Below are 19335 nucleotides of genomic sequence, written 5' to 3'. Positions count from 1 at the left end.
TGTTATTTCTCAAGCTTTCAGTGTTCCTTGTTCCTGATGTGTGTGTGTGTGTGTGTGTGTGTGTGTGTGTGTGTGTGTGTGTGTGTTTGTGTAGATAGATAGATAGATAGATAGATAGATAGATAGATAGATAGATAGATAGATAGATAGATAGATAGATAGATAGATAGATAGATAGATAATCAACTGTATATTGTCAGGTGTAATATGTCAGAAATCAATTCCCCAAAGATACATTCTACAAAATTCAGATCTTTTTTTTTAACCTGTTGTTGCTAAGTTACACTACTCTCTTCTACAACACTCATAAATGTAGCTTGGAGAAGGTCACAGACCAAGACCGTCTACACGTTTCACTAAATCCATTCAGAACATTGTTGAATGGTCCCAGCATATGGGGTTAGACACTACATCTTCATGGAGACTTCCTGGAGAAACAGCCATTGATTTGTTTTTATAACAGGGACTAGAAACGGTGGTGTGGGGATTAAAATATTCCAGAACTCAACTGTGACTCATAAATGGTATTCGCCAAACTCTCGGCACACGGCGGCGAGTATCGACCTAGTGGCCTCTGTCATTTATGCGCTCCTTTCCTCCAAAGCTCCAAGAGCAAAGAGCGCATGCTTCTGATGCCTCCACATGACATTGAGCCTGAACTGAACTTCAGACGTTTCCACTGACGACCTGCTTTTAGAAACAGAGTTGTGATGCTTTTTGGGAAAACAAATCAATTTGGAAACATTAGTGAAATTGGTGATGCAGAGAAGACAGCCACGGAGGAAAATCTTCCCACCAGCAGCTTCCTTGATCCATTTTTGGCCTAGATTATGTTATCTTTGAGCTGCTCCCATTAAATGCAGAGATTGATGTGATTCAGTGCAAGGAGTAAATACTGGAGGTGAACAAAGACATAGCAATTAGTCAAGCAGAGGCGTCGGATGAGAGGATGGAGAGACCTGCTCCTTTCAGCCTGGACTCTCCGTTTACAGATCTATCGCTTCAAAGAAAGTATTCATGAAAATCCTCAGATGTTTGTCTAGCGGGAAAAAGATGATGAAAAATTTTGTGTTAACTGTCTCAAACCAGTTTTGTGTTATACTGTGTTTTGTTAACATACATCACACAAATTTTTAAAGTGTTTTAGAGCAAACTAAAGTATACATTAACATTAAAACTGGGCAGAAGCAAACAGAACTTGTTTTGTGTGTGCTAAAGCAGAGGGCTATGCTCAAGTTTTCAATCTTGCACCTTTAATTGTGGAATCATTTGCCAAACAATTAACTATGAATATATTTTACAGCTAAATGTTAGTAATTCAAGATTTTAATTAATACAATTAATCTGGATTAGCTACTAATGGCAGGTCAGTTCACTCACCATTGCTTATCTTCTACACCTACATAGATGCACCTTGTTTTGTCCTTTTCTGCTTGGAAAATTGTAATTGCTGGTGTAATTGCAAAGGGAAACTGTCACTGCCAGTTTGTGCCAGTGTGTAGATTAGACAGGCCACTGAGAGGAAAAGAGCCTGCAGCACCAAGAAGCAAATCAGGATGAGGTGGCCATCCTCCATCCCTCCCTCTCTCACTCCTTCCCTCCCTCTCTATCTCCCTTTCTCTTTCTGTCTCTCTCTGCCTTTCTATCTTCCTCACACACACATACACACACACAGCACAGGACCCAATCTGGCCAAGCACGGCTGCCAGAGCATGTGTGTAAAAAAAAATAAATAAATAAAAAATTAACGACACCTCCAAATTGAAAGAAAGGGATGCTGGCACTCTCTCTGGCTTTAGTTTGGCAGGGGAAGTGACACGGTGGAAGTGACACGGTGGAAGTGACACGGTGGAAGTGACACGGTGGAAGTGACACAGGGCACTCGAATGACCTGTGCTCCATTTCTGTTTCAAATGGACTCGATCTAATTACACCAACAAATCAGTTCTCATGCAGGGGGAGCAACACGTGAAGATCCTGTGGCTAAAATCAAATGTGTAAGAATACGGCACACTTGGTATTTTGTTTACCCTCTTTTTACCAAAGAAATAGACTGCATCAACTCACGCTGCCTAAATATACTATTCCTATTGGAGAAGAGGAGGAAGGAGGGGAGGAAGTGGGGGGTGGCGGGGGGGGGGGGGTTAAAACGGTTAAGCTCTGACATGTATTTGACACATAGGAACAAAATCCGGAAGCTCAGCTGCTGTAGCTATTTGCTGCGTCGGCTAAACTCAAACAAAATCACAAATCCTGTTTTTACAAACAAGCTGGAAAGCTTAATTGCTTTGGCGAAACTCCAAGTCTGATCAGATGCATCATCGCTGATGAGGTGCGATGGGTCTTTTGCCTGGGAAAAAAAAGAAAGGAACAACGGAAAAAACCGCAGCGGTCGCGGCGCGCGAAGCTAAACATATGTTCAAACAAACGAGGAGCGCGTAACAAGGTCCAGAACCACACGTCCATGGGACACAGCGCTCGAGCAGAATCAACACACGTGCACACCTGTAATTAGGCCTTCTCAGGAGGGGATCTTTGAATAAACGAGAGAACAGAGGCTTGGGAGAGGTCTGCAGGCCAGCCCTTAACGAGTGGTGAGCTGGACCGTCGCCCCTGTTCGCGGTCCATGCAGAACCATTGGCGCAACTACATTCGCCACAAAGCATGAAAACATAACGTCATTGGAGTAAGTGGAGTAATGTTCACCTCAGGATAGAGCAGGTTACTCACACTAATTCGCACTTAATTTATGCTGTTCTTCACAATACAGTGTGTATACGCAATGCAGTACGTATGGAGTTGAAGAATCCAATATCCTCCTTTAATATTGGATATGTAGCTGTCGGTAAACTCGGAAAATCAAAGGCCGACTTTTGCTTTAATTAAAGTCAGTGGGTTTCATCTACAGTGGAAGGCTCCTTTTTCTGAGTGCGGCTCGAGACGTCTGTGTGCTGATTAGAAAGATTAGGGAGTCGCTGCGACTTCCTGTCTCCGCTCTCGATTTTCGCAGTCCTGTGCAGAACAGCCTCCAACAGATTTATATGATCTCTCCATTAAGACAAATGCGTAAGCGGTCGGTGAACATCATCTTATCTCGGAGCCATTTAAGACCGACCGAGCCTTTCTTGCGGAACAAAAGCTGAAAATGATGAAAAGCAACAACAAAAAAGGCTGAAGTGCCAAAAATTAAAACAGACCGTAATTACCCGGGCTAAAGGAACAGGGGCATCTTCATGTGAAGCACCCACTGCACACGCGGGCGCTTCACTGAGCACGAGACTAATCTTAGTCTCTGGAGAGAGGCTTTCCGTCCAAACAACTGATGGAGTGAGAAACCAGAGTGTCCAAAGTAGCTGTTGTGCTTGAAAATGGCTATTAAGAAGGCTTAGAAGATAATTATAGTTTGTAATACTTGTATTCACTTACTCATTACATCTCGTATTCTAATGTTCCACTTAATCAACTTAATTAATATCTTCTTTATGTGTGTACACATGTTAAATATGAATGTCAAACATTTAACCAGATCAAATATTTATTTGCTCTATAAATGAAAAGCATATCATTAATGCAGCCATAGCGTTTTTAATTGGTCTGTTACATTCATATGTATTCCGATGCATCAGGCCTATTTTTGACATGCAACTCTTGATGTTTTATATGTGGCTAAGTGTTGCCATTTGTGTCTAGTTGCTATATGGTACATTTTCTTTAAGTAATTATGAATGTCAGTAAAGCCACAGCAAATTTCAGCAGGTGCTGATCCAAACACTTACAATTTTGCCTTACATTCAGTTTTCACATGTTTAAGACATTCTGACTCATTATCATGTACCAGGAGGCTCAACATTCACAATCCAAAGGTTGTCAGTCAGTTAAGTGTGGGTGCTAAAACGTGGTTTCAGTGTAAAACAGTTCATGGTGAACTGTGCAGGTCAGAACACCTACCTTCCTGCACTGCTTGGAAAGGGTTGCTGCCGTCCACAAACTCCACAGAGATGGTAATCTTCTCCGTCTCCAGGATTTCATTGTTGAGGTTGAGGTCTGCCACCGCCATGCGGAACACCTCGTCATCCTTTTTGGCAGACTCGTCAAATATGGCCCCTGCAAAAAGACGATTTGGTGATTCCGGTTAGGTGACGTCACATTAAAGGTAAAAGGTTAAAACCAGCATGAGAACATGTTCTAATCCTTAACCTGTTTGACAGTGAACGTCGGAGGTAGAAGGACGTGTCAACATCAGAAGAGTCAAAAAGATCACTAACCAAATGTTCTTTGTGTATCATCAGATAAAGAGACAGCCATTACACCCGTCTACCACTGTGGGCTTGCATGTGTGACTGGATTTCTCTTAACAAACATAGTAAACATAGTAGGGGTAAAGCTAATATGGGCATCTTCCACTTCACAGTCCATTTGAAGTTAGCAGTGAAGTCAACCGTATGCCCTTCGCCAAGGGTGGAGATGTAGTGTTCCTCCCAGTGGTCCAAGGAAAGTTGTCAGAACTTTAACAAGACAACTCTCCCTCCACGCCAGCACAAAGACACTTACTCTGTCTCCAACCCTCCACAAAACATCATAATGGGTCTTTTATCTGCTGCTGGAATTGAGTTGCCATAGAAACAAAGCTCAAGGTGGAGGCTTCAAAAATGTGCATTAATGCTACACATCTCACCCTTGGCAGTGTGAAACGCTATAAAGCATTGAATCGCCCGGCCTCTGTCTCTTAGGCACCTGGGCCGCTATGTTTGGGAGCTGAACAAAAACGATCAGCATTCATCAGAATTCAATTATACGCCATAAATTTAAGATCTGAGGGAAGAGTCCCTTCCTCCGGCTCTGTGTCCTTTAGTGTGAGAGTCACACACAGCCACACCTCCCATGCCGTGTGACAAAACACGAAATCCCAAATCACCTCCTCGGTGTGTAGATGGCCAAAGCCCTCACACAGACAACTATGGCACGGAACTGAGAACGGTGCATGCGTTAGTAGAAGAAGAGGCTGCGTTGGGGTTGACTGATGTCATGTTTTGAATGTGCCTTTCAAGCATATTAAGGACAGGGCCAAAAAAGTGGGAATGGTGGAGTCTAGATTACACACCCACAAACGTGAGATCTAGATGATGCATTGGGTCATGCATGCAGTTCCATTTTTGTGCTAGATACGAGCGATTAAGGTCAGCGTCACGCAGGGGTCGGTTATACATATTACAGGCTGTCCTTCACACTTCGAGGAGCCAGATGAGATTATTGTGGCACAGTTTGGTGCAGTGGGTAAAGCAATTGCCTTTTAAGCAGCTGATCCTGAGTGAGTGTGAGTTCAAATCCTGCTTCTGTCCTATTGTTCATTCCCCATGTATGTGAGATAAGCAGGCAAGAGGTCAATTTTGGCACGACTTACAAATCCTTGGAAAGCTCTATTCAACAAGGATTGAGAGGCCGTTGCTAATAAACAACAACAAAAAGTGCTATTCATATTTAGATATATATATATATATATATATATATATATATATATATATATATATATATATATATATATATATATATATATATATTCTATGCCCCTTTGTCTATCTTCCGCTCATATTGGTGTTCCCCATGGGCCCCGCCAGTCCGGGGTCATGCTACCACAGGGGGCTCTGAGGTCAAACGGCCGATACCACGTCCTTTTCAGACCAGCATTCACACTCCGCCCACTTATCAGACCGCGCCGCGGGTCGGAGGGAGCGGGGGTGGTGAGGGGGCGGGGCTAGAGATGGAGGTAATAGAGGTCTCAAAGTCTTTTAGCTCAAAGAGACCTCTGGGAAAAAAAGAGGCGTATCTAAAGGTGCTGTCAGGTATTTCAGGAGATCTGGGGGAGGAGGGGGGGGGGGGTTAAAGGGTAAAAATGTTGGAAGAGCAGAAGGAAGCGTGCTGTGTTGAGGCAGCAGGGCTCTGAGCCTGTGAATCAAGCCACCACGCCCGCGGGCATCTCTCCTCCTATGTATCGCCACGGTGATTAACACCCCCAAGCCATACTGAAAGAGAATGGGACGCAAAAATCACAGTGTTCTCCATCTTAATCAAGCAGCCCTTCCCTCCCTCCATAGGGGGCTTTTCCCTCCCTATGATGAGAACGGATGTGCGAGCCCTTGCGTGTGCGTAAGTGTGTGCACGTGTGTGTGTGTGTGTGTGTGTGTGTGTGTGTGTGTGTGTGTGTGTGTGTGAGGGAGGCTGTGAACACTGATTTACAAGCTGCTGTATTCTGGCTCCAAACAGCTTGTGTGGCTGCTGCTCTTGGGCAATTGGATCGTGTGGCAAACACTGAACGTCACTACATAAATCAGCAGTAGTGCCGAGCCTGGCCGTGCCTGACGTGCCAAGGGCAACCCCCGGTACCACCAAACCAGGACCTGACCACAACCCCAAACACACACACACACACACACACACTGACATACACACCTCAGCCCCCACACTTCCCATCCTAATTCAAAGCTAGAAGTGTGGGATAAAAAGCCTCTGGGGTTTTATTCGCTTTCAGAATGTGCCATAATCAGCAAAGGGGTCCTCGGGGTTGCGTTTTGGATACTTCAATCTGAATCGGTTCCATCGCATCAAAACAGACCAGACCTGCCTGACCAGAAACGCTGGCAGTGTTTCAGTCACTGTGGTATGGCACAGCGAGCGTTCAAAGTGATGTGCTATAATGATGATCATTATAAATTAAATACAGTGCAGGGTAAAAGAAATGCATTTTCATCCAGTTTAAACGGGCAGTGCTGAGATAAAATGTGCAGAAATCCATCAGTCAAAACATATCCGACAGAGCCGGTGAATTACAAGTGTACCATGTCCATCAACTCTAATTCCATCAGTTCAAGCTGCAGTATGTTCCTTCATTAACCAGTAATATGAGAGGAGGATCTGGCACTGAGAATGTCACTGGGACACAAGGCACTACAACTGCAAGTGGATTGGCTACAGCTCTCAGCAGCATCTCCAAGTGATTATTCAGCAGGCAGGCGCATGGAGCCGAAACATGTGTTCTATCTGCAAGCAGATCACTGAAAATCTCTCTCCCTCTTTCTCTCTCTCTCTCTCTCTCTCTCTCTCTCTCTCTCTCTGCTGGCACACGTGTGGCCGCGTAGGCACGTGCCGAGGCGTAGCAGCAAGACGAGATTCGGACCTCCACAACTCAAGCGGCCCTCTCGAGTGGGCACTCCACCACCGAGCGCCCACCCGATCAGGCCAGCGTATCAGAGCGACTCTGCCAAACGGGGCTACCCAATGGGGGCAAGACGCGCGCAGCCATGGCCCCGCTCTCACGGCCCCGCTCTCACGGCCCGCGGCGGCGATGACGGAGGAGATCAGGGGAGGCGTGCAGCGATGGCAGTGCAGGCAGGTTGGCCCCTCGAGAACAGGCCCAGGGATTTATGGGAGAACGGAGAACGTGCCTCTCGGAAGGACGCACGGCAACGCCAGCGAGACAAGGGTGGATGAACGAGCCTGCCGAACCGAAGCGCGCAGTAATGGACTGATATAATACAGCCTGCGATATAAAACAGCAACGGCGGGCGGTGTTTATCAGGCTGGCCGCGGACCGCCGCGCACCGGCACCCATTAATAACTCTCGACTCTCAGCCTCGCCACGGAGAGTCTTCTGGCAGCAAGCGACGACAGACGCGGCATTTTTATTCTCCGGCACGCTAGGGCCGGACGGTGCGGAATCCGCCACGGCTGGGACACTCCTGAGCCAAGCCTGCGTCGGGGCTGATGGGAAGGGTGGGGCGTGTCAGATTCTGACGAATACCACCAGGAGGTCTGCGGCAGTGCGTTCGGCTAAGAACAGAGAGTTAGTGCACATCTCTCACGCCACGGGCAAAACCTCCAACATTAGAGTTTAGGCAACAGGCTTTGAACATAAAGCATCCACGACGCTTTACTGAAAATGGTGAGCGTGGAAACACTGCGGTGGAAAAACAGTGCGTCAGAATCCACACACGTGCTACTGTAGGTCTTGTCTTGTGATTATGCACATATAAGTGATAAGCAATTATACAGCGTGAAGTATAACATACCATGATTAACTGCCAGTGAACATAAAGAAGTCATAGTTGATGCACAAGTAAATTAATTAACTGAAACATTAGTTTTATTATGCTACCTAGCTACTCCTACAAGACCTTGAACTGACTTGGCAGTCGGTAGCTAAGCAACATCATAATATAAACACCTCAGTGTTTCCCTCTCAGAGCTGGAAGAGCAAAATGGAGGTCATTGGTATTCAGCAGGAAGCCTCACACACATATTAAAGGGCTTAAGTAGAAAGAATATCAGCACAGCCCTGTCCACCGACAGCGTGGAAGTACCTGCGTGTGCAAGCAGAGTTGCCTCTGAGAGTCATTGTAAAAAATCCCCCAAGAGGACATGCGTGAGGCGAGGGCCAGCGTCCCCGTCCCCTGTCCACCCCGGCTCCAAACGCACTCTCGTCATTACAATGTAAATTAATTTCCTTTTGTTGTTAATGCGTCGAGCCGCTCCCGGGCTCCCGGGCTCCCGGGCTCCCGGGCTTTCCTGAACCATCTCCATTCCGCACGGCTGTCCCTCACCTTTCCTTCTCTTTTTTTTTTTTCTTTTTTTTCTTTCTCTCTCTCTCTCTCTTTTTTTGCACAGACATCTCTGCTTCTGACATTTAATCAAACCTGGCTTAGAGGGGCCCGCCAGGGCCTCAGACAGATGGGCGTTTGCAGGCAAGGCTCCCATTAGAGAGGGGGCCCTTTGACATCATTAAGAGACAGCCGGCGCGCCAATCACTCACACTGACCACCGACGGGGAAAAGAAGCGGAGGGGTGGGGGTGGGCTCGAGGAGGGGAGTTAGGGGGTCATTTTACCTCTCTGCAGGGTGAGGGGATTGTTACTGCGGCCCCTGCCTGCCCGGCCGCCGGGCCTCAACCCATGCCGGTTCCCATGTCTGGGTTTAGGCAAGGCTCTCTGACTGTCTCACGGGGGCAGCTTATGCGGTATCATTTAAGGTGTGTGTGTGTGTGTGTGTTGGGGAGGGGGGGTAATAGTGAGATGAATTCACACGCAGGCTGCAGCGGCGGGACAGTCTTAGTAACGTTTCTTGAGTCATCTACGGCTAGGGCTGTTCAATAGCTCTTATCCTCTAATGGGCTCCAGCATGAAGCATGGCTGCAAAGTGCCAGTGCGGGCTGGTGGGCTGTCTGGCCAGATTTATGGCAATTCACTACGCGTACATCAGTGAAAGCCTTCATTTAAAAACATTATAAAGGAGGTGTGCAAAGGGACTGCTGTTTAAACCGGAGCCGAATCGCCTTCTCTCTAAATCTGCTCGAATGCAATATGTGCGTTTTATTACTCTGCCGTCAAGCACGGGGTCTGACGACGGCTGGGCACGTGCACTGTTGTCATCGCCCCTCTGTGGAAGGATAACCAGGTGCTAATCTGGGCCAATGTAAAACTGGGGTGTTTTAAGATGTCTTTTCTGAAGACAAAAGCTACTTGTCCAGTTCAGAGGATCAATGTGCATAAAAAGGTTTTTAATGGATCATCGGCCATCAATATTCCCATATTTACAGAATACTGCAGTGTGGAATTAGCTGTAGGTGTCAGTCCGTTTCATACCAATGCAATTTCTATGGCGTGTCCTTCATCACAAAAGGTTACGAGTAGACCGCAGATGGGAGGGAGGGAGAGACAGAGGTGGGGAAGAGGGTGGAGTCAGGCGGGAAGAGGGCGGGGTCAGGCAGGAAGAGGGCGGAGTCATTCTCACACACAGTGGAGACAAAGATTGTGCATGCAAGCTCTCGTGTGCGCTGTCATTACAGGAACTCAGCAGAAGGTGCGAACGGAGCTGCACACACACGGGTCTCCGAGCTGAGCTTCGTGGCCCTCTGGCTTTTGGTGAACCGCCGCGGACTATCTCCAGCATTTCTGTCACAAAGAGACCCATTTATGGCAAGAACCCTGTTTCTACAGAGCCAACAGCAAGAGCAGTTTGACCTTCCACTGTTGGCCAGTCTGTGTATGAGTGTGTGCGTGTGGGTGCGCGTCTGCGCGTGTGTGCGCGTGCGTGTGCGCATGCAAAGCAGAGACGTCTAGAAACACAGCCCCTCTTGTCTGACGGTTCATTTAAAACTCAAGGAGTCAGCACAAACCAAACAAATCTGGGCCTGTTGTTTTATTCAGCACTGCAGTATAACTGGGTGGCCTAGGGGTTGGGGATGAAGGAAGTGCGTATGTTGAGGGTGGGGGGTTTGAGACTCCTACACCCATGCCATGCTTGGTCTGCCTGCGTTTCACTTGCAAGTGTTAACAGCAGTATACATCAAGACTTGAGTTGTAAATACATTACTGCAAAGGTCAAACTATCAGTGGACAAACAAGTGGGCATGAACCTGGCGTTATATTAAGTCCAGGCCTAAACTATTGGGTGCAACTTACGTCTCAAACAATAACCTGAGGTAATACATGTACTGCGGATGTCAATAAATAATAGCGTAGCCCAGGAAGCCCACTTTACGACAAAATACTGGTTATACTGGTTTCCATTAAGAGGCAAGTAGAAATACAAGACCACTTAATTTAGAAGCAGAGCAGGTCAGTAACACATGGTCATAATAAAAAAAAAAAAACAAGAATACCTGAATAGGTGACGCAGTGTATTATCCAGAGCTGTTCCAGAACCTTTATAAAGTAATGGCCATGATTTTGAAGTCATTTAGTATCAGATAATAACTAGGTCTACCCCTTGTCCTGTTTTTATTATATGTTAGTAGATAATTGCATTTGAAATGCCAATCTCAAATTAATATTTAATTCAAGATAAATGGCAGTGTTCTTTTCATGAGAAATGTAGAAGTTTATGAAGAGGCAAGCCATGCTTGTGTGATCCAAGTATTAATGTAGGCTGATATGTTGACCTTTAAGTCTTTGCTTTTTGATTACCAAATTCACAGAACTTTAGACCAGATTTTACAAGGGAAAATGTTGTACCCAAAAATTAACGTAATTTAATTATCAGCCTTATTAGTCTGCAGGAGAACCTTTCAGTTACGCCTGTAAAATGCCTGTGTCAAGATCTCTTCTGTCCAAAGCATCTTCTGTATGTCTGCAGGTTTAATGTTACACATTATTCTTTTTCATCAAGACATCTTGGTCTGGGAGGGTTATCTGAAAAATGGATTCCATTACAGAACCTAATCCACAGCATGATTATATTATTGGATTACCTGTGGGTTGCTTTTTATAGCTTCTTCTTCAAATAAAGACAAAAGAAAATCTAAAAATGTCATAAGAAAGAAGCAAAACGTGTGACTAACGAATCTTGTCCACATTAAAGAAATTCCATATTCATAATAAGCCAAATCAACACTCAAATGACATCGTGTGCATAAAAGGCGGGACTTGCACATCTGTTTCCAGCCACAAATAGCATAAGAATCAGGCAAAGAAAAAAAATAATTACAATCTTTTTCTGTAACTGCAATGGAATACAGGTTTGTTTTGTTTCGCTTGGTGCCTGGATTATGTGACACCGTTACGTGTATCCCGTCACTCTTCAACCCCGCTGGTTTATAAACCCTCTCCATGTGGCAGTAAACAGCCCACATGCACGAGAGTGAGAGGGGCTTCACGGCAAGACTACTGCTGGAGAAAACGATGGGGCGACTACGTTTAGCATAACAAAAGTCACGCATTTACATAACCACACGGGGCTTCCGTGTGACTCTGTGTCTGAGTAAACAAGCAAGGGGACTATCATGGAAGTGTGCAATGGCAGTGTGGGAGAGAAAAGATACACATGTGCCCACGCAAAATAGAATCGCATTACTTGGCTGAAGGCATATTCAATTTGGTTGATGACTGTTTTTACAGTTTTTACTCTATATCCAAAGTGACATTCGTTCGTGCCTTGCGGGCTTTGTCACAGGCTTTCCAAAGACTTTCTGCAGACAGTGGCAATCAGTGGTCAGAAAGCTTTAATAATGGTAAATTGGAAGAATACCATGCATGAAATGTTGCATTCTTTACTGTTGGCCAATAAGAAGCTTGTTGTGAGCACTTTGCTAAAACATCCCAAAACAAGTGTAGGCCAACTGAGATTTAACTGTACTGTCAGACATCAGCTGCAGCATGTCATTTGACTAACAAGCACTAAATATAGAGAACCATACACAGAGCCTCAACCATACACAGAGCTTTAGCGTATTAAACAATCCTCTAATGTGAACACGGTAGTAAACACTCCATAACAAGTGATGTATGTACCGACTACGCCGCATGGTGTGTGTAATGTAGACGCCACTACAGTACTCATCACAGACATCAGTACTGCACCATTCAACTAATGAGTTTGCTTTTCTGGTACCAGCCAAACGCATGTACACTTTGGCAAAGTATTCAGGAAACATGGCACTCCTGCCAGTCTTCTAGGTGCGCCTGGTGGCACCACGAGGTTCCAAGCGTTCGGAGTGCCCGCTTCCCACCGGCAGAAGACTTTCCGCTCGACAGCTAAGAATAACGTGCAAAAAAAAAAAAAAAAAAAAAAAAAAAACATTTCAGCAGAAGACGGCAAGGAACTCTCCCGCTTGTCCACTGGCCGCCTTTGAGCACCATCCACAAAACACATACGCACTTGGTTTACCTTTGAAGCAGAAAATGTAATCCTTGAGTGATTAAAATGCCGTCGAGAGCGTTCAATAACAAAGGCGTTAATGGAGGAGGGGGGAGAGGCTCCCACATCTCGAGCGCCGACGTGTCCGCGTGCGTTTGCTAGTGTGCCGTTTTCCTTTAGCGGTTGGTTAAATCTGAACCCCAGCTTGGCTGCAAACACCTGCTGTTTCTGAAAAGTGACAACTGTTTAAAATTACACTTTGATATTTTTCTTACTATTTATTTATTTATCTACAATTTCATGCTATTTCTTTTGAAAAAACTGCAGCACCTTGCATGAAGAAAATTTATTCCCTCCTGGGCAGGGAAGATCTCAAAGATGGGATGAGTCCCAAATATCAAAGGCAGCCCTGGAGTCCATAGCAGTGAAGCCACATTTCTCTGGTCATAAAGGTTCTCACCTGTGCAGCAGCTTTTTCTACAGTATGATATAGGGCAGTCATCTGAGGCTGCTGCCTAGCCTTAGGGGCTCCTTCCTGAACGTTCACAACAAGCCCACAGGTTGGCCACAGCCTTAAGGGCCTGCTGCCTTTCCCTCTACCCTGGCCTTACTGGCAGTGTCCAACTTCTCACACTGTAGTCCTCATCCACAATTCCAGGTGGTCCTAACGGTGTGTTTCACGTTTTCATCCAAGCATCACATGAGCTTCTGGCATTTGCTAGAAGAGATTTTTTTTATCATGCTGAAGAGTCTAATGATGAGTACATAATGGCTGAAAATTTGCTCATTGACGACTGGTGTCTTTAATCAACCTCAGGTTCTATTTTACATGGCCCAGTTGTTGCCAAATAAACTATTGTGGATTCGATCGAAGTGGGGTGTTGGTATCTTGCTGTGTGAGATCTGTGTGGGGTCACCTCGTTCATCTCCAAGAACAGTGGGAAGATGAAAGGGAAGGAGAAGCGCTATTTATTTATTTATTTGCGCATCCATTTGAGCAGGTTCAGCTCTGGTTTGGGTGGTGGAGGTGGGTGGTGGTGGTGGTAGGGGTAAGGGGGGGGGGGGGGGGGCGTAGCTCGCTGAATGGAGGCGCTGATAGAATGCCATTAGAAGGCTCACCTTAAAATGGTGTCTGCATGCTGCCTTTCAAGAACCGCTGCTACCGCATGGTGTTTAAGAGTGCAGGGTTCTTTCATGCTATCCCTTCGTGTGAGAAGGGGCCTTGCTCGGGGCCCGGCCTGCCGAAGGTCTCTCACTCTTCCCTCCTCTTGCAAGGCCTCTTTTGTTCACTTTGATCATATACAGCTGCCAAATCGAACGCTGCCAAAATGAAACGGTGGCATGTGCGGCAAAAGTCCAGTTCGAATGTGCTGGCAGAATGTTGGAACCGCGCTCTGTTCCAGCAAATGGGACGGATCGGGTCACGAGCCCTTTTTCACGGCATGTCGTGCACCTGGAACCATCCCAGATCATGCAAACGTGTTTTGTCCTCTGTGTTACATAAGTCTGACAAACAAAACATGTTAAAGACTTGGAAGACTGCCTCGCAGAAGACTGAAGTAACAAATCACCCAGGTTTCGCTTCAGAAGGAGAAAGCGACTGATCCACTGCGAGGGTTAAAGGGGAAAAAAAGAAGACGGAAATGATGACAGATCTCCTGGGTGTCTCACAATCTCCTACTTCACATTTGGTAAGAACAATAACACACCCTGCTCAGCCCAGCAGTGAATTCTCCAGTTAGTTTATGCTAGTTCCATCGGCTCCCAGCTTGAATGACCTGTCAAGGCATCTGTCAACTTACGAGACGATAATGAGGTCCCTGTACCACCGAGACATTCTAAATAATCAAACTAATTCCCATCGTTCTGGCATGAGCACTTAGAGCCAGCAGGCCGCATTTTGGCGTCCCCACGGAGTTGTGTCTTCGCAACATCCGGCACAGTTCGATCCTGCTGCATGCCCAAGAGGGTCTCGTCTGTCGACGCGTCAGGGAGGCTCTTAAGCATCGTAACCCGTTTGTGAAACCTTAATGCTTTAAAAAAGCCAATTCATTTCATCCTACCGCAACAGAGACTGTGACCCAGATAGGGGAATTTAAATCGAGATTTGATATGAAGGGAGCCCATTAATTGGAACAGATGCCTTCTCAATTATTAATGTTTCACACAGCGCACCCGCGTGAGCCAAATTTACTCCACTGTACGTCCATCGGCTCTCTTGAGTCAGTTGGGGTCTTAATCAAGATCCAGTCCAGGGCTGGATGACAGTGTGAGCATAGATGTGTATTGCGCACAACAACGACACGTGCCATCATTTAGACCATTCAGGCTTCCACAATAATCCTACTGCTGATCATGTGTGATATTTGTAACCACCACTGTGTAGAACCAAGACTGCTTTTAAGATAAACCGTGTTACCTTTTGCGAATGCGAACATTTGTCTTAAAGCAACAAAAGTGATGTATTTCTATAGGCTACAAGCTCTGTGCTCTCACCTTACAGAGCCTCTGTCAGAGTTTCTCTAAAGTTGCACTGTGATCAATTCCATTTTTGGCAAGGAGCATGTTTGAACACCTCTGCTGGATTTCTGCAAAGCTCCCTGCAGCAAAACATTGTGGGCTATCTACAAGATCAAGACTTTGCTTTGAAAATTATGTTGGACGATTATATTGTCAAGGATTAAAATATTAAAATATAAAAAAGCATGTTCTTTTACTAGTATTACTAATATATAATAATAAAGGGTAGTCATTTGTTTACCTTTTATATTTCTTTTGGGAGATTACAAGATCATTTATTTGGCTAAACGTCAGTTACTTTTTGATCTGCGCTGTGTAAAGGCAGAATGCCAAGCTCATTTTCGGCCATGTTGCTGTGCACCTGTGTGTGCCCCCTCAGATGTGTCTGGAGAAACATCACTGCATGAGTCCTATCTCTTCAGTTACAGCAATACGGGAAGGAACCACTACAATTACCCCATTCATATTTAACTGGTTTAAAAAACAAAAACGAGAGAGAAGTCTATATATATGTGGCTATAGCATGAAGGTCATTTGGTTTGTTTTGACCCTTAATTAGTGTGTGTGCTAATATTTTACCATTATATTTTATCTCTGGTAAGGCAAAATATGCTAAACAAATCTGAAGGCATTTCCATGTAGTCCATTTTTGTATTTAAATATGTCGGCGGTGTGTTTATTATTAGCACAGCTTAGCGCTTGGAACTTGTATGCATGATATCACTGTGCTGTTTCTTTTCTATAAAATCTTTTAATTAAGGATCACATGCTAAGTGTGTCTTTTTTAGGAAGTTTCCCATGGCGTTTCTGTGGGGGGGGGGGGGGGGGGGGGGGGGGAACTTCTTCCCCTTTAGAGAACAACGGCTTCCAGACACCGTCTGCTCCTCTTGTCCTTTTCTGCTCCATGATTCACGAGTGCGACGCCTTGCTCCTAGGTGAATAATTAACTCCCAGGGCACCGTCCGTATTTCAGGAGGACACTCCGCAGCTGAGTGGCGAGGTGGTTAATCTCCTCTGTTGTCATTACTCACAGGGAGCTGCCAATCGTGCGCTCGCACCAATTGCCAAAGAGTTACTGCTGGAGATCAAACTCTGTGACTTTTTGTTGAGAGTGAAACAGCAAGCATAATGACATGTTAAAGGAAGGAGAGCCTGTGTACTTGACAACGGGCTACTGTGACTAAATGGTATTACTTATTGTCTCTCTCAGCCGGGCGTCCTTGAGAAAGAAGTTTATTACTTTCACTTGAGTGTAAACCCATAAAAACATATGCCAGAACACATTAGGGCACCGGTGACAATATACCCAAAGTGGTTCAGTCTTTATGATGCATTGTTGAAAAAACAAAACAACACCAAAAAAAAACCTCACAGAATTGTTTCTTAACAAAGTCATCTACAAAGGCTCTCACTTGCTCTGAATGGTCTAAAAGATTTTAAAACATTTTATGTGACATTGAAAACCCATTTGAAAAGAGACAAAGATTGTGGACAATAGAGAGGTGCTATGAGCCAAGGACACACATGTCAATTTTGTAAAAAGGGCAACAATTTAACCTCACTCCCTTTCTCCAAAAAATAACAGATACGATAATACTGTGAACTCTTCTGAGAGTTATGGTGGCAAAAAGCATGAATGTACTACAGCTGTGACAGGTGCAGAAGATGTAGGAATCATACCAGAGTTAATGTCGCTCTAAACTTTATATTTGGGTGGCAGACCAACACAGCGGTGACACTGACTGCTGCTGGTGTTGCACTGATATGAATATATCAGGCCCAGCAATGCATGACAACACCTGAACTACAGTTTCACAATCTCTAACTGCCCACCTGCAACTGTGCGCCTGTTTCGGCAGTGAGTGGTGACCGCATACTCGTTCCACGGCGAAGCAAAAGCCTGGCTCTCTCTGAGAAAGTCACCGATTTATCTTAAACCTTTGTTCAAGCCACCAAGCCCCACATCGTTACAACCCCCAACCCCTTTATTCACCTCCACTTTCCTCTCCTTTCCTCCGCCACTTCTCCCGCATCTAAATAACAAGAACTCCTCCCGCGGCCCTGCGGCTCCTACTGCGATTGTGAAGGTCAGGCTGAGGTAGACGCGGCTCTGACAAAGACCCGCCGGCCCACTCCGTTCAGGCTCGGAAGAGGGCTTTGTTTTGGTCCTGGTCAAGCATGGGCCGCAGTCGCCTTCCCTGGGATTCGACAATGCCGGCACCAGGGTGGGCCGCCCAGCGGCAGGTCTGAGGGAGGAGTCGGCAGCTTTTGAGCGAGGGAGGAAAAAGGCCAAGAGTTGCCCAAAATAGCACCCATGATTATGGCAGCTTGGTGTCCAAGTTTGATGCTGAAAATCCATTTGAAACCGCACAAAAAGCACAGAAAATGGAGGGGCGTTGTGACCCAAGGACGCACAATTCAATTTTATAAAAGGGCAACAAATTTAACTTTATTGCCTTTCTCCAAAAAAATAATAAATACCAAGACTTCCTCTGAGAAGTGTGGTGGGGGAAAGGCCAGTGTTTTCTGCTACGCCGACGAACGATGGTCATACCTGATTAAATCTCTGCATAAATTAGCCTGGTTTGACAGAACAGCTTACAAATGACAGGTTCAGCACAGTCCAATATGTGGAAAACTCAGGTGAAAGTTAGGAGTCACATTGTATGATCTCGCTTCAAGGAAAATGTATCTTTGTATCTTTGCAAGTCTCAGGTTACAAAAATGTATGAGATGCAAAATTTATTCCACTGCTGATGCAGGGAGACTGAATTCAAAGAAATAAAGCTTCATTCAAAAACAGAGGCTCAGTGCAAAATCTTTGTGCTGGGAGAAATTCTACATCTAGCCAAAAAGCATCTACTGTAGAAAGCAGGTCTGATCTGTCTAATGTGAGTCTGTCAATGAAAAGATTTAGCACTTGACATTGAGCTTAAATACATTTTCAATTATGAATCAGGAACCACTGGTTCCCAATGCATCTAATCCTTTCATTTCCAGTTTGACTCAAACACCGTTTTATATCCCACAAGACAGGACCTGGTCAGCTTTGTTTGCGATGAAAAATTCAGCAGCCGTTTACCTGACAAATCTCCCATCATGCATTATGTAGGACAAAGGAAGCTCCCAGTCTGGAGTCCAGCATGCATGGCCAAGCTCCAGCAGAGAGAATCTGTTGCTGGAAATCTACTGGCTGATACCCCTGCAAAATTCATCTCCCAGTGCTGAGAAGAAAAGAAATCAGGCATCACTCCCTGCCCTTTCTCACGATGAGTACGCAGAGAAAACCCCCAGCTTGAACTGACTTTAGCCTCAGTGAAACAGGTCTACTTGGAGATGTGTCGACTCTGAACTTTGAACTCTGACGTTATTCTCCTTTTTTTTAAGCCAGGGAATGTGTGGGACATCTGGCAGGATGCTGAAATCTAACGTCAGTCTGGAACAGGAGCTCATCATCACCCTTTTGCACAGGAGAGCAGGACAGACCAGCAACATGCAGACTGACAATACTTGGAAAATGTGTAATTTACATCTAAGATCACGAGTGTCCTCAGGGCTGGGCAATATAAAACGTGAGTGCATCGACGCATTCTGATGAAACTGACCCCGCCGTCTGTAGGCCCTCTCCACTTGTCATCTGTTACCCCGTGTTGTGACCCCTGTCACAGTCTTCCATTCACGCTAACGGAAAAAAAATGCGAAAACGTCAAAAAACTAAAAAGGCCTTGAACCTCTGCCGGGCCGGTATAAGATAAGTTCAATTGTTGATGTGATGGAATTAAATGAATTCACATTTTTCATTCATGACATCCTCTGCTGTCAGACCAACACGATGACAGTATGGGAGGAGAGGACATTCAACAGTATGGAATAATTCCGTCAAGAGCAGATGGCGTAAGTCAATGCAGCAGCTACGAGCTTCTGATGTTTGATAATTGCAGTGATGGAACTGAAGGGGGTCTGAAACAGACCACCATCCATCTTATCTGGCTCTTGAGCCAAAAACATTTCCTTTGACAGTGGCACTGGAAATTACATAGACTAACATTTATATGTAGGCTACAATTAGCTTTTTGCTATATCAAGTTGCAAATATTTTATTATCAGTAATGTCTTTTCTACTAGTCAGCTCTACTTTACTTTTTAAAAGTAAGGTTACCATGCTGAGCCAAGCATCAACTTTTTTCAAAGC

The 19335-nt window shown here is 45.3% G+C and overlaps 1 protein-coding gene across 5 annotated transcripts in view; it reads right to left on the bottom strand.

Moving 5' to 3' along the window:
- Window positions 1-19335, bottom strand: part of grid2 (glutamate receptor, ionotropic, delta 2) — a 252938-nt gene that overhangs the window by 215348 nt on the left and 18255 nt on the right. For all 5 annotated transcript variants that reach the window (XR_013130528.1, XM_077003597.1, XM_077003596.1 and 2 more), the window contains exon 2: window positions 3949-4104. Coding sequence is in view for 4 of the 5 variants with exons in the window: in XM_077003597.1 (XP_076859712.1) it covers window positions 3949-4104 (156 nt within the window). In the remaining variant the exon portion in view is untranslated. The remainder of the gene's footprint in view (window positions 1-3948; window positions 4105-19335) is intronic.

Source organism: Brachyhypopomus gauderio, chromosome 4, assembly GCF_052324685.1.
Source record: "Brachyhypopomus gauderio isolate BG-103 chromosome 4, BGAUD_0.2, whole genome shotgun sequence".
Lineage (NCBI taxonomy): Eukaryota > Metazoa > Chordata > Actinopteri > Gymnotiformes > Hypopomidae > Brachyhypopomus > Brachyhypopomus gauderio.
The sequence above is the reverse complement of the archived record's forward strand: the minus strand, read 5'-3'. Positions and strand labels throughout refer to the sequence as shown.